Source organism: Hibiscus syriacus, unplaced genomic scaffold (assembly GCF_006381635.1).
Source record: "Hibiscus syriacus cultivar Baekdansim isolate YM2019G1 unplaced genomic scaffold, ASM638163v2 tig00110610_pilon, whole genome shotgun sequence".
Classification (NCBI taxonomy): domain Eukaryota; kingdom Viridiplantae; phylum Streptophyta; class Magnoliopsida; order Malvales; family Malvaceae; genus Hibiscus; species Hibiscus syriacus.
The window spans coordinates 362236-377560 of NW_024062800.1; the positions used below are offsets into that span (position 1 = coordinate 362236).

The following is a 15325-nucleotide window of genomic DNA, read 5'->3' on the forward strand; positions in this document are numbered from 1 at the left end:
TGAAGTGTTTTTATATGTTGCAATGAGTTACTAGCCGTTTCTAACCGTTGGGATTAAAATAGTCATTACCTGCAACTTTTAAGGCACAAGAGATCGATCCTTTTACTAAAGAGATTGATCATTTTTCAAATATTTCGACCGTTACACAGAATGATCATTTTTTTTGGGAAATGATTAATCTCAAACTCACTGTTGTCCAAAGAATAAATCATTTTTCAATGGGATCGATCATTTGATCAAAGGGATTGATCCTTTTGCATAGGGATCAATCCTTTGAGCCAAAAAAGCTTGGAATCACGATGATCAACCATTTCTGATGTAAGGTAACCTGGAATCGGAATCCTTCCTTCGAACTCGGGTTAGCCAAGCTTGAAGGAGACATCAAAGAGGAGTCAAACGTCCAAGTTTACTGAGAAGTCTAAAGTCCCTTCTTTCACTGAGAAAGAGACCACTGTCTCAAAAGCCACACATGGTTCAAGCAAGAAGACAAGTGTCTTCAAAGGCTCATAGAAACTGCAAGTTGGTGGCAGGAGAATCGGCCCAAGGTTTTGTGAAAAGGAAGAAAAGAAGTAATAGGAAGAAGAAGCCGCCGCGGGGGAGAAAGAAGAGTTAGAATAGGATTTACAGAATTTTTGGTATAATTTTCAGTTGATCCCTGAGCTTTTTAGGGATTACAAATATGGAAATAATTTTTACAGTATTTTTATATTGGACACTAAAATTAATTTAGAGATTTGGAAAAAATTCTCAAATTAGAATTTTAATTAGTGTTAAATTAGGATGTTACATCAATTTTATATAAAGTATTGATTTTATTTATGATTTTTTACATCTATTTATAATTTTAATATATTATATATCTTATTCTCGCTTTTCTCGTACCTTGTAATTTTAAAAATTATCATTTTTCTTTTCCTTCTCCGTATCCATCCCGTATCTATATCAGTGAAACATAGCTAGAAAATCGGGTATTAGTTACGGATACCCGGATTCGATCACCCTCATACTTATACTAGTACCAATAAATATACGAGGCAGTAATGAGGTGTGAGGAGTAGGCCCCAGGGTCAAAGGTAAGGACGCTGAGTACAATAAGCTATCTCATGAAATTCATACATGCTAAAATTTTACTAAATGGTCATTTAACTTTTAGACTGTTTACGTTTTGGTCACTAAAGCCTTCCTTTCAATTTAGTCACTAGTTTTAAAATGCTAATGTTTTAATCACTTAATGTTTAACAGAATAATAAATATTCTCTTTTTAAGTACTTCGGATTGTGTAAATTAATTTAATGTCACATATCTTATTCAAAATTTAAGATTTAAAGTTTCGAGTTCAGACTCAAAGTTTTAAGGTTCATGATTTAAGAGTAAAATCTAAGATTTAGTATTTAAGATTAAATTAGACAAGTTGTATAAAATAAGTTGTACATAATTGTGTATCAAATAATAATTCTTTTTTATAGTGCAAAGACTAGGGTCAATTTGATATTATTTCTTGAATAGTGTGATTAGATAGTATTTTATAAATGTTAAATTTAACATTTTGGTTGCCCTATCGGGTCCAAGATTTCGCCTTAACTAATCCGAATCGACCCGCGTCGTATACCTAATTTGGTGGGTGAGTCTCCTAATAGAGATTTTTTGCATACACAAGGAATCGAACTTAGGACCTTACTTATTAATTTTTTATATTACTTGACAAAAAATATTTTTGAGAAAGATAAATTTTTTTATTTAGATGTGATGTTGTAAATTAAAAATTAGTTACGTAATGTTTAAATTCGTTAAAACTAAGATATTACTTATAATAATATCAAATTATAAAAAATCATTATCACTACTATATGAAATAAATCAATTTAAATTATAATAAAATATAAAAATTTATGACAACTCATTAACAATATTTTGATATATAAAATGCATTTTAAATATTTTAGTAATTAATATGAATTATTGGTTTAAATAAAAAATTAATCTACAAATTATATATTTTACACTAATATAATATATCTAAATATTTCTAAATAATCAATGTCTTAAAACTATAAATTATACTTGCCCAATATTTGATCCCAACAAATTATCAATACTTATTTACATTAATATAAATTAGTTATTTTTTATTTAAACCTAAATTGTTTATAAAATTTAATTTAAATACAAAAATATTTTTAGATACTTTTTTTAAATACATGTTTAGTTTACGATTATGATTATAATATTTTATTATATTTTTAGATACTTTTTTTAAAATAAAATTAGCCGGTTTCATAAAATTGAATATATAAAGTATATTTTAGACATTATAATTATACATGTATGTCCATAATTTAACAATCAATTAAAATTAAATAAATAAAAATGTAATTCTACTTAAAAAAAGGGTCAAAAGCTGAAGGAAAATTACGTGACAAAGCACATCTATAGTATATCTTGCCGGTACTACGGGTTTCTAAGCTTCCTTTTCCTGTTTCATCTTTCATGGGTAGTTTACAAACTGAGGACATACATATAACTCTATCGACCTTTTTGTAATCTTCATTAAATTTATGTTTCGCTAGAAAGAATACCTGATTATGTTCTCAGTTATCATGGGATCCACAGTCCGCAGTAACCGGCCATGCTGCATGATCTTCTTCTACACGTAGTGGAGTCAACTCCACATTCCTCCTCATCGAAACACCGATGATCGGCACGAGAATCAGGGATGTGGCATGCACTCTCGATTTGTTGGACGCCGTATCCCGACCTCAAAGCCATTGCGGGACACTCTCGTAGAGACATCGCGCTTGCACGTCTTGTTTGCTGTTCACCCTGCACCATTTACGCTCGCACACGTTTACCACTGCGTTTTCTTGCTATATCACCAGTTAGGACGGTAAAACCATGTTGTTTTTTATAAATGAACGATTAAGAGAACAGCAGAAGGGAGACCTTTGCATAAGTCCAATTGGTAGGGATGTATGTCTCGGGAAGCCTCTCATGCCAAGAACTCAATACCGGAAGAGGATGACCCTCGGTTGTGAAAATATAATTCCGATCGACCAGAAAAGAATCATCGAAAAGAAGATACAAATACTTACACCTAGAGAAAATGGAAGACATATCAAGAAAGATGGCAGATTTGAAGGATGCATTTTTGTATCGTTACAGTAGAAAAGGCCGAGGGGGAGAAATAGATATAAAAATGTAATCTTACGTTTCAGCAAGAAAGAAGCTATGTTGATGATCTTCTAATTGCATGGTCGTCACGTCTTACACTTGCAAAACCTCCTTCTACTTTGGTGTATGAATTAAGAGAATTGACAATTGATTCACCAACTTGTATGTACCAAGGGTCTACATTTAAAAAGAGTTTTTTCGAGCTATCAGAAAATACAACATAAAGTAAGGAGAAGAAAAGCTAAGAATATACAGCCGATAAAGAAGATTTGCCGACCTTTGGTAGCTTGATAGAGGTAGAATGTGGACTCTGCCAACTCCGGCCGCAGGGGATAATACTTTTCAGTAGGATGTAACATGATGGTCCAGTAAGTACCTAGAGCATTCTATATTTCAGGTTACTATTATTCGGATGAAAAAGGAAAAATTAAGAAAAACATGTACATATTCACACCCAATAACCCATAAGCTCATAAATTTGAAAAGCTCATAAACCTTTCAGGTATAACTCCAAATTTCTTCCACACATGAACGAACTCACGGTGTGATGAATTAGCAGCTGCAATATCCCCCACAAGAACCTAATACAATAATTCAATAATCGAATTAGAGGACCCTTTCTGTGCAAATAAACTGGGAATCTGATGTCAGGGGCTTCAGTTACTTGCCTGTAAACCGGGCCAAAACGCTTGCAGACTTGTAAGTTGCCAATATGTTGCTTTCCTGTCCTCATATCCGCTTCATGGTACCTTTATTACAATCATATTCTTATAACCAGTCAGTGATAATTTGTAAAGCTCTCAAGTTATTGTAATATCCAGCAATCGAAAGGTGCCTTCTTTACATACTGTTTTAAGAGCTTGGAATGTATCTTTTAAAAAATTAGAAACTTTCTAAAATTCAAATTATCAATAGTCATGGGAAATGGTGATGAAGAAAGTCAATAGATCTACAGAAAAGAGAAAAAAATATTGAAGAGAAAGTAATGAAATTACTAAGCCTGGATACCTTGGCCTTTTCAGGAAAATTCCTAAAAGCTTTTCTCTCAAGGATTTCAACCAATTCTCTGATTTTCAATGTCATTACTAATATAAATAGTGAGTAAATAATATGATCCTACAACATAAACTAGCTTTCCGGTTTAAACTTGTGCCGAGACCTACAGTTTAGACAAGTTAAGGGAATTAAGCTAAGAAATATTTTATTCACATATTCGGCATGCTTTTATTACTTTGGTTGAATATTACTAAGAATAATGCAATCTACTCGGAACAAATGAAATTGCCATAAATATTTAAAAATATTTTGTGCATAAAGAACGTGCTGACACCGCAAATGATCAAAATAGAATGGTTATGGTAGTATGTTGCTCAAACTCAGAGGAATCAGATATAGTTCACTTTTTGTTAAAAAAAACTCTCCTTATACGACATTTGTTGGTTATATTATGGACATGGACGCATCAAGAAATATAGAGTTTTAGGACCCTTCTGCATCAACAAATGACCAATTTGATTCGGGGATCAGGAATACGGGATTTTAGCATCAATGGATTTATATAAACTTCAACATGAAACAACATATCAAAACATTCAACTAAACGGAAGAAGTGTCATCAATACAGTACCAAGGACCATGTCTGAAATACTTCTGTACTGCAAGATAAGCAGATTGGAACATTCTCCAATAGTCCTCCTTTCCAAAAAGAATATAAGCCTTCAATAGGTACTCATAGAATGAACAACTCCTTAAAAAAGCCACAAAAAGCTAACATCAGAAACTTCATGATTATGACATGCAAATCATAAATGCCATCCATATGACCAAACAATGCCAATATGTATTAGCGACTCCCTATACTGAAGGATAGATCTTGCATGACATCAGAGCACAGACAGTACATACCAGCACCAATGCCAGAAGAATATTCAATCCATTCTCCAGTACTTGCATCCAGTGTTGTTCCTAGTAGATTTAACGAACTGCGCATGCTCCATAATTTACGCAGAGCACGTAAAGCTGCAGATTCGTATCTAGGGTCACCTGTTAATCGTGACAATGCTCCCATTTCAAGAATCAGAGAACCTAAAAAAATGGAAAAACTGACTATTTAAGGATAACATATTTTATGATATACACATTTTAGTTCTTACATCGTTCTATAAGAGTCTTACCACACCCTGAAGTGCTTGTTTCAGTAATCTCATTCCATTACTCCATACTGCCCACAGAATTTTGCATTGAAGTGGAGTCATATATACTCTTAACAAACATAATCAACAGAACATATTCATACTCCAAGAAATTAAAGAGTACATTTCTGATCAAGAAGATCATGTGAGCTCAGAGAAATCTCAAACATGTCAACAAGAGATAAAATCAGCCAAGCATCAAAGTGTCTTAGCTTTTCCAAAGGTTGTCAGCTAGATGGTTTGCAGCACCATTTTTAACACTCTCTATTAACATGTAGTTTATTACCACCACGCTAAATATTTGCATGCAACAGTAGCCATCACAAAGTATCTTATATTTTGAAATCCAATACACCATACAACAATCACAGACAATGTGTTTTAGGAACTACCTTTAAGTTAATCCAGGCATATGGTAATCCAGTTGGTGTAGCAAAAGCAGGTAAAAAGCGCCGCCCCAAATCTTCAGCAAGATTAAGCAGCTGGTTCTTGTAAGATCCTTGAACCAACCTGTTTGTGGAATCAGTTGCAAGAATATGAGCAGAAATAAGTCCTCCAAGGACTCTTATGTTGCACTACACATCAGAAATCAAGTGAAAAGGGATATAATTAGAAATACATCACGTATGTTGATCTCGCTGAGAACATGACCTCAACTCTAAAAGATAAAATTACAGACACCAGTATCAAAAGTTCCAAATATGATAAATTAGATTATGAAGATCTTAAACACCCATCCAAATTAATTCCTCTGCTTAAGAAGGTATCGCATTAGATACCTCAAAAAGATTTATCCTAGCATCAACGTCGAAAGTCAGGTTTTCAGATAGCCATCTAACCGCTCTTTCAAATTCTGTGTTATTGCCCATTATTACAAGGCTGAGAAGAGCAGAAAAAAATTGTATCAGAACAAGCACTGGCATAAGACACACAAAATTCACGATACACAAGAGAAAACATAGCAGGTCTTATACGCAACATTAATATATTGCTTACAATTTGTTTTAGGTAGCGGGTTATATACCTGGACAATGATTCAATAAGTGAAAGGGCAGATCCACTATAGGTTTCCGGTAAGTGTTCGAGCTGCAAACCAAAGAAAAGATCGTTATTATCCCATTCAGTTAAGTATTGTTATTCTCAAGTAATAGTATGTTACCTTTAAATTTCCGAGCTCGCTAAGAGAATCTTGAAGCTTTTGGTAAGAGGCTTCAACTCATCATGCTGAGTATAATTCAATATCAAATGAAAAGAAAGAAGAAGAAGATATACTCTACCTCATCAAAATGAAAGATTAACTGACCGGGAATGCATGTTCCATGTAGTTTTCATATGCATGATAGAACCTGCGGAGAAAAACAAAAGTCCCAACAATGAATTAAAAAGGACTCGAACCCAGAAGCACAAAAGTCGGATAATTGGACAAATTCAACCAGAACTTCATCTTCCTTGATCACTGAATAATTGATTTCCAGGATGAGAAAACTCTCAAGTTGAAGGAAACAATCATGCCATTTGTTGTATCGATTTCACTAAAAGTGAAAAAACATATAAAATTTTATTTTCTACATTTCCTCAGAAACCAAACAGAAACAATCACAGAAAAATAACTCCAAATTGACCAATACCCATTAATCACACATAAATCGAAATGCCCGATAATTAAAATCGGAAATTGGGCTTACATCTTCCTAACTTCTCTCTCATGTGTCTCTTCTTAGCTGCCCATGGAGAATCAAGCTGAGACACGGAAGGAGCAAACAAGGTGGAAGAAACAAGGAGGAACAGGAGAAGGCAAGTTCCATAATTGCGAGACAACATGGCTTGGTCTGGTCTGGCCTTTGAATTTGGACAAGAAATTGAAATTGTGTGAAGAGGCAAAGGAGGTAAATGGCGCTGTAGATCCGGGGAAGATTTTGATTAAATATTTTTGGGTAACTATATAAACGATTATTAATATTGAGTAATTTTTATTAATATTTTTAAAATAAAGATTTGATCATTAATATTATTAATTTATTATAAATTAATATTAACCATTAACCATAGTTATCTTCCCACAAGTCTTTGCAAGCCACAAGCATCTAAGACCTTCCTCTGAATCGAGATAGAGAAATAGCAATCGAAGAAAATGTGATCTCTTGTCATAGCAGCACCACTACAGAACACACACACCTCATCAACCATCATGCCAAAACGAATGTCCCTATCGCTCGTGTTAAGCCAACCAAACAACGATTGCATGTTTTGGCACATGGAATGGGAGCTAAACTAGTTTATGCCAAGGGACTTATCCCTTTGACTCTCATATCCAGTCGGAGCCTCCGAGTATTCAAAGTATCCAGCTTTTTCTTTTAAAAAAAGGACCAAAAGCTGCGAGGACCAAAGGCTGGACAAGTGGACATAGTCGGGGTGACATGCAGTATTTGAATCTTGAGTTTTGCTACTGAAAACCCAGTGGCCTAACCTATATGTAATAAGGGAACAAATTGAAAACCCAGTGGCCTAACCTATATCCATTAGATGTATTAAGGGCCATAGGATTTGGGATTCGTAAGAAGAAACCTCATATGTATAGAGATTTGAATAGGGAAATTAATACGCAAGATATTCCATTGCTGAGTTGGTCTTTTCCAATTAAACTCCATCAATGGAGTTGGAAAATGAGTCTATATCATTTTCAGCACTTGAGATAATTTAACTTAAAAATTGGCGGATTCGGATATGATTCAATTTGACTTTGTCTTTTAAATTTGGCTTCCATTGAACCAAATTCGGATTTAAGGTGAAACTATTTGATTCGGTTTGAGCAAAGGTGTTAGTATACTTTTCTTGTATAAATTTAAAAATAATTGTTATAATACCCCTATATTTATACTTTTTCTTTAATTAAGTTCTTATTTTTTAGATTAAAGTACAGGATTGGTCACTGTTTTTTAATTTTATAAACGTATGGTCACTCGATTAAAAAAACATAATATGGTCACTTTCCTTTCGTTTTAATTAAGATGTAGTCACTGAGACGTTAGATGTCGTGAGTTGGATGACGTGACACGTTAGCAAAAAGATTTAATTTTTATTTGAGCCCTTAAACTTGAGATAAACTACTAATTATGAGTCTTTTTGTAAATCCAAAATAGTTCAGGGATAAAATATTGTTTTACCCATTTTCTCATATGTTTCTTCCCAAATCAGAAATGAAAAATCCCTAAAATCAAACTTCCAAATTTTTTAATCCCGTCACCTTTCCATCGATCTCCCATTACTATTCAGTCGCCCGTCATGTCATTGCCAATGCCATTGTGACTATTTTGTTACTATTTGTTACTTTTAAATTTTGTGGAAGAAACGAGAACTTACTCAAAATTAATGAACATTAGTGTAGTTTTACCCTTGAAGTTTTCTTACAACCATTCATACGACCCAATTTTTTCCCCCAGACCATTATCCAATCATATTTGCCCCTTCACGTAATTTTAGTCGTATATATTAAGCCAAAATGTTTGATTGTTGAGTGATTCTTTTAAGACGAAAAGCATAAGAAAACGGTGGTCAAAGAGATGAAGCGTGGGAAAAAAGAACTGAGCAACCAGAAAGCAAAAAACAGATGATAAAAGGAGTTCAGTGAATGATTTATTCTTCTATTTCCCGATTCCATTCGAGATCGTAACTGTGCCAGTTTCAATTCAACAATTCTAACAGTGTCAGGGTCAAAGCCACTGTTTACAAGTTATGTATACGATTTGTCTCCTGCCTCCATTAATGCTGGCTTTTACGTACAACGTAACACCACCATTTACTTTCGACATTAATACACGTAAATGGAAGGGAACAGTCGTAGTGAATTTGATAGCACAAGGAACAGGGGGGAGATAACTGCTTTTAAAAGATTTGGTAAGATCTTAGTCTTACTCAACGATATTGGATGATGGATGGATCTTCATAATCTTCGACTTTTGCTGCCTGTCTCTTTTTTGATGATTTCTTTCTCTTTCTTCTTTATTTAAAAAACCCAAACCAACCATTGGTGTTCCCTATTCTAAAACCATAGCACATTTAAAAGGATTATGGAAGTTGCTGGTGAGGTTTTACAGTCTGGGTCTTCCCAGGAATTGCATGTTCTTGCTGTGGATGATAGTTATGTTGATCGTAAGGTTATTGAAAAGTTGCTGAAGATATCTTCTTGTAAAGGTACGGCTTGGTTTGTTTTGGATCAAAAGAGGGTGTGTGTGTTATTTTTATTGAAGATGTTTTATTTTTGTGCAGTGACGGCTGTGGAGAGTGGGTCAAGAGCTTTGCAGTTTCTTGGTTTGGATGGAGAGAAAGGGTCTCTGGGTTTCAACGTGAGTTGTTCTATCCGTTTGGTTGCCGAGAAAAAATGTTGGATGGAATTTGGGATTGATTGTGTTTGTTAAAATGGTTGAATTGATGTTTGATGGCTGTTGTGGTGTTACAGGGTTTGAAGGTGAATCTTATAATGACCGATTACTCCATGCCCGGAATGACTGGATATGAACTCCTCAAGAAAATCAAGGTCATTTTTTCATACTCATGTAAATATATTTGATCATCAATGGAGGTGAAACATTTTGGAATTTTATTGTTGATTATGTTTCATCTGATCCTTTTCGAACAGCGATCATCAGCATTCAGAGAAATTCCAGTGGTGATCATGTCCTCTGAGAACATCCTCACTCGTATTGATAGGTATAATGATTTATACACGCTGTTATATTTCTGCTTGGTGATGATTTTCTCGGAAAATTCAATCTGTTTGGGAGTTGAACTGAAAATATATTCGATAGAATTTCACTTCAAGAGGAAATCTGGGAAATTGAAATGAAGGAATCTGCTGTTATTGATAAGATTTACATAATCTGATATGTTCTTGTAATAGGACAATACTGAGAAGATCTTTATCTCGTTTGGATTTGTGTGGGAAATCTTGATAACATTGAAACATCACTTGTCTGTCTAGTTGTGTCTTGTCTCCAAAATAATATTCTGATTATTATTCTCTGGATCTATTGGACATGATTTCTTTTCTTCCCGTAGGGTAGGTAGGGTCGGGTCGAGGACTCACCGGATTTGAGTATTTTGATCATCTCTAATTTTAGCTCGGTGGTTCTCGGTGACTTTATATATGCATCTGTGCTTTGCTTGATCTTGTTGTTTCTGGATCCATGGGGTTCAGGTATTTTGGGAATCTCTAGTTTTAGCTCGGTTGTTCTCGATGACTTCATATATGCATATGTGCTTGCTTGATCTTGCTGTTTTCTCGACCCGTCGTGTTCAGGTATTTTGACCGTTTCTAGTATTAGCTCGGTTGTTCTCGATGAATTCATATATGCATCTGTGCTTGCCTGATCTTTGTTTGTTTTTCTCCCTAGTCATGTGGTATATAATTGTTTTTTTCTCCAGTTGCTTGGAGGAAGGGGCGGAGGAGTTTCTGGTCAAGCCCGTAAAACTGTCGGACGTAAAACGGTTGATGAAAGACCGCGTATCGAGGGGCGTAACAGAGGAACAAGAAGGGAGAAGAGTCGACAAAAGGAAGTTAGAAGACGATAACCTTACCTCGTCGTCCTCGTCATCGCCGCTATCATCCTCTCCGTCAACTACAGCATCATTTGGTTGTGACGTATCGATCTCGGAACTACTACCATCACCTCCGCATTCATCGAAGAGGGCGAAATTGCACGACGCTGACTAGTTCTCCCCTCATTCTCTCTTGTTTCCCTTTTTTTTCGCAGTTGGTTTTTTTGTTATATCCCCTTGTAGTTTCCCCAGTGAAAGATAATCTCTGAGGCACATAGCAAAGGCCTATTCAGAAGGTGACGAGAACTAATTAGGACCTGAAACAGGGAAACGAAAATAGACATACAAATGGTATTCCTTTTTGTTCCATGTAATGTAGGTAAATTCTTTTAAATAATATTTATTTTAAAACGGTAGACATCAAAAAAATAATAAATAAAACTTTAAATATTTATTTTATCAAAAAAAATTCTTTAAATATTAAAACGTTTTTCGATATATTTTTTAGACACTTCAGTATTAAACTTTTAAAATTTTATATTCAAGCACTTAAAATCCCACGTATCTTACACTGTTTAGATATATAAGTTTTCCAGTGTTTAAATATTTTTTTAACATATATTTTTAGCGATTGAATATATGGGTATTGAATAAGGGTGTAAATGAATGAGTTCGAACAAATGAAATTCTATTCATGTTCTTTTTTAAAATTTTAAAGGTATTCATGTTTAATTCATGTTCATTTAAATTTTTGATACGTGTTCATGTTTGTTTGTTTATTTTGAATATGTTCGTATTCATTTGTTTACCTTATCGGAATATATTGGTTTAACGTTGGAGACCACAACCAACACTCTCTTCTTATTTGTGAATCAAAGAAAAATAGTAAAATTACAACACTAATCTTTAAGCTTCTTAAGTTTTATAGTTCAACCTCCAAACAGGCGGGGATTCAACAGCGCAATGTGCGCGACAGAATAAGGCCTCGAAATAGCAATGACCCAAAAAAAATTATTTATTATATTGTTACAATAAAAAAAATAAAGTTATGGATCAGTGGTAAATTTTTTGGGCCCAAAACTACAGAACTTGCGGTTGAATCTTGTTGAAGTCATATGGGAAATATCAATAATTAGTATTGTACTATAGCGTAAAGATTATCTCAATTTTTTAGTTAAAAAAGTCATCTTTAAAAAAATTGAGATTTAAGGGTATTTTTTTTTAAAAATTTGCACGAGATCTTCAACGTCTTAGCCCCGACTCTGAATACATGGTTGTTTTCTCGATGTATGGTTCCTCGTTTGTTTGTACAAAATAATTCGTTGGTTATCAAATATATGTGCCAGATGAGATTGTGTTAAAGGGAGATCACTTTTTCCATTAGTCATTTTGTTATTCTTTAAGTTTTTCTCTTCCATGTTTGATACTCGGAACCGTTGGCGTGTTTAGTTTTTATACGTCTTTGCTTCACTTGTTAATGGTTTTGTTTTATAATTGACAAATGTTTGTTATACGACTTTCGATAAATAATATCTTGGTTATTTTTTTTTTAAATGTAACAAATAAAACGAAAACGGGACCTGAGTAAATGAGTCGATAAACGAGCCAATGATCGACCTCGTTTGTGTACATGAATAAACTAAACATTTTGTTCGTGTTTGTTAGATTATTAAATGAACATAAAAAATTTGTTCGTACTATTTATTTAACTTAATAAATGAACATAAATGAATGGTTGACAAACGCACTTCCTGATTTATTTTTCTCACATGTTATGTGATTGTTTTTCATTACCTTCGAGCAACGGTTAAAACATTATATTTTCATATACAACTGTTTATAGGAAGGTGTTGAGGGGCTTACCGTTAAACCCGTAATACTATCGAATGTAAAACGGCTGATGAAAAACTGCTTAATGAAGTGCTTAATGAGGGTAAAACAGAAGAAAAAGAAAGGTAAAATTGCACGCCCGTGACTAATTTTCTACTTGTTTCCTTTTTATGTTAAATATTTTGGTAAACTATACATGTAGTACCTAAACTATCAATTTTTGTCAATTTAATACCTAAACTGTCATTTTTTAAAACCATATAACGTTTAGTTTCATTTCATTTTAGTACCCGCTGTTGAAAACTTAACGTGTTCAATACCTAAACTATCATTTATTTGTTCGTTTTAGTACCAAACTTTTATTTTTTTAAACTTAACGTTAAAATTTGAACGGAGTACTAAAATGAAGCAAAAACTAAAGTTTTTATAGGCGGATACTAAAATGAAACAAAAACAAAATTTAGATATGATTTTAGAAAAAATAAAAATTTAGATACTAAAATGGATCAAACCTGATAATTTAATATGAAAACGCTACCCTAATTTTTTTTTATAACCACAACCCCTCGTATGGATCATTAAGCAAACAAATTACTCTGAAAAACCGACAAGCTAACCAAGACCCTAAACCCTTAAATCCTAAAACATAAATTCTAAACCTTATCCTAGACCGTAAATTAATAAAAAATCATATTTAATTAAATGATTACTTTATCTACATTTTATTCTAAAATATTTTAACTCACCATTTTATTTTAAATAAATAAGTTTATGAGTAAACAGGAACCGCAAGCAAATCAAATGAAGAGACCACTTGAAAAGCTGATGATCTTTGTTATTTTTCTGCAAGATATAATGTACGAAAAGATTACTTTTTAACATTTGAATAATTTTATGAAGAAATTTTAACATTTGAGAACCATTTCATCAATAATTATAAGAACAAACACATCATCATATATAAATCAATTTCTAAATTAAGATCATTACAAAGAATACAACTAAATAATAAAAAAAATGCAGAGCATAACCAAAGAGGCAAAATCAAAGACAGAGGAGGAGCAAAACTTGACATTTTTGCCAACTGTCAGCAATCTAAGGCGTAAAAAGCAATGAGAATTACTAGACAGACGACATTAGAAAACATTCATGTGTTTTAAAGCACTAGTACAAGCAAAACAGCATATGTTACCCCGACTTCATTTTTGTTAAAAGTGCATTCGACGCATTAGGATCGAGATATGAGCAATACGGAAACATACTTGTATCTGACACTCACGCCTAACTCCACAACAATTGGCAATCTGTGTCTTAGGATCTGTTGAGCACGTTTAAAGCACTAGGTCTTTCAAAGAGAAAAGCTATGAACCTAACAAAATCATCCAGTCTGGCATACTAATATCAACAATTTGCTCAAACATTAATACAATGATATGCCTACAAATTGGGAAAATTATAAGATGCCTTAACTTACAAGGTACACCATTAACATGCTAGTAGTAGTCGTTTCACTTTGATCCTCCTTACAAGTGATGAACTTCTGACATCTAACTAACGAAAGAGACAGAGTTCTATACATTGCTCTAATCAGCAACTTTTATGCAAAATTGATAGAAGGCTAATTACCAACCTCCCCAACAACCCTTCAAGAAAAAAAGAAAAAGAAATTTAAAGAATCGAAAATGAAAAAAAAATAGTATAAAGGACAAATAGCATGCACAAATTACCAAAAGCACAGACAGATTCTGCAAATGACATGAAACGTTGAGAAATAGAGATACATAAACCTACCCTAGTCTGGCATACTAATATCAACAATTTGCTCAAACATTAATACAATGATATACCTACAAATTGTATAAGATGCCTTAACTTACAAGGTACACCATTAACATGCTAGTAGTAGTCGTTCACTTTGATCCTCCTTACAAGTGATGAACTTCTGAACCATCTAACTAACTATCGAAAGAGACAGAGTTCTATACATTGCTCTAATCAGCAACTTTTATGCAAAATTGATAGAAAGGCTAATTACCAACCTCCCCAACAACCCTTCAAGAAGAAAAAAGAAAAAAGAAATTTAAAGAATCGAAAATGAAAAAAATAGTATAAAGGCAAATAGCATGCACAAATTACCAAAAGCACAGACAGATTCTGCAAGACATGAAACGTTGAGAAATAGAGATACATAAACCTACCCTAGTGCACTTACAACAGCCTTTCTAAGATAAAATCTAAACCTGAATAAGTAATCCCAAAGTGAAAACAACACACATCCGAGGTAGAAATTAGAAAGAAGTTAAAGCGGGGAAAAAATTGCAGAACTTTAAGGAGTGATAGAACTACCAACAAAACAGAATACTCATATTTACTAGATATCAAAAGCATAATCAAATGAAATTCAAACTTCAATATAGAAGTTGGATACACTGTGAGGCACAGAATTTATTATGATACTCTTTATGTATTGAATTTCTATACCACCTTATCTATTTACATGCCAAGATGAGTACTCTACATCAACTCATGCACCAAACAGATAAGAACCAAACTCATAAACATAGCTCACTTCCCGGTGCCAAAAGAGAGAATGCTATTAC

General features: G+C 33.5%; 1 protein-coding gene and 1 pseudogene across 1 annotated transcript; one reads left to right on the forward strand and one right to left on the reverse strand.

The window, feature by feature from the left end:
* Nucleotides 1-2372: 2372 nt before the first annotated feature.
* LOC120135720 lies at nucleotides 2373-7289 on the reverse strand (annotated as a pseudogene).
* Nucleotides 7290-9337: 2048 nt separating this feature from the next.
* On the forward strand, nucleotides 9338-11143 carry LOC120135718 (two-component response regulator ARR6-like). Its single transcript, XM_039151937.1, has 5 exons — nucleotides 9338-9551; nucleotides 9627-9703; nucleotides 9817-9894; nucleotides 9997-10067; nucleotides 10782-11143. Exons 1-5 carry the CDS (start codon nucleotides 9428-9430, stop codon nucleotides 11068-11070), a joined length of 639 nt encoding a protein of 212 aa, XP_039007868.1. The 5' UTR covers nucleotides 9338-9427; the 3' UTR covers nucleotides 11071-11143.
* The last annotated feature ends 4182 nt before the right edge of the window (nucleotides 11144-15325 follow it).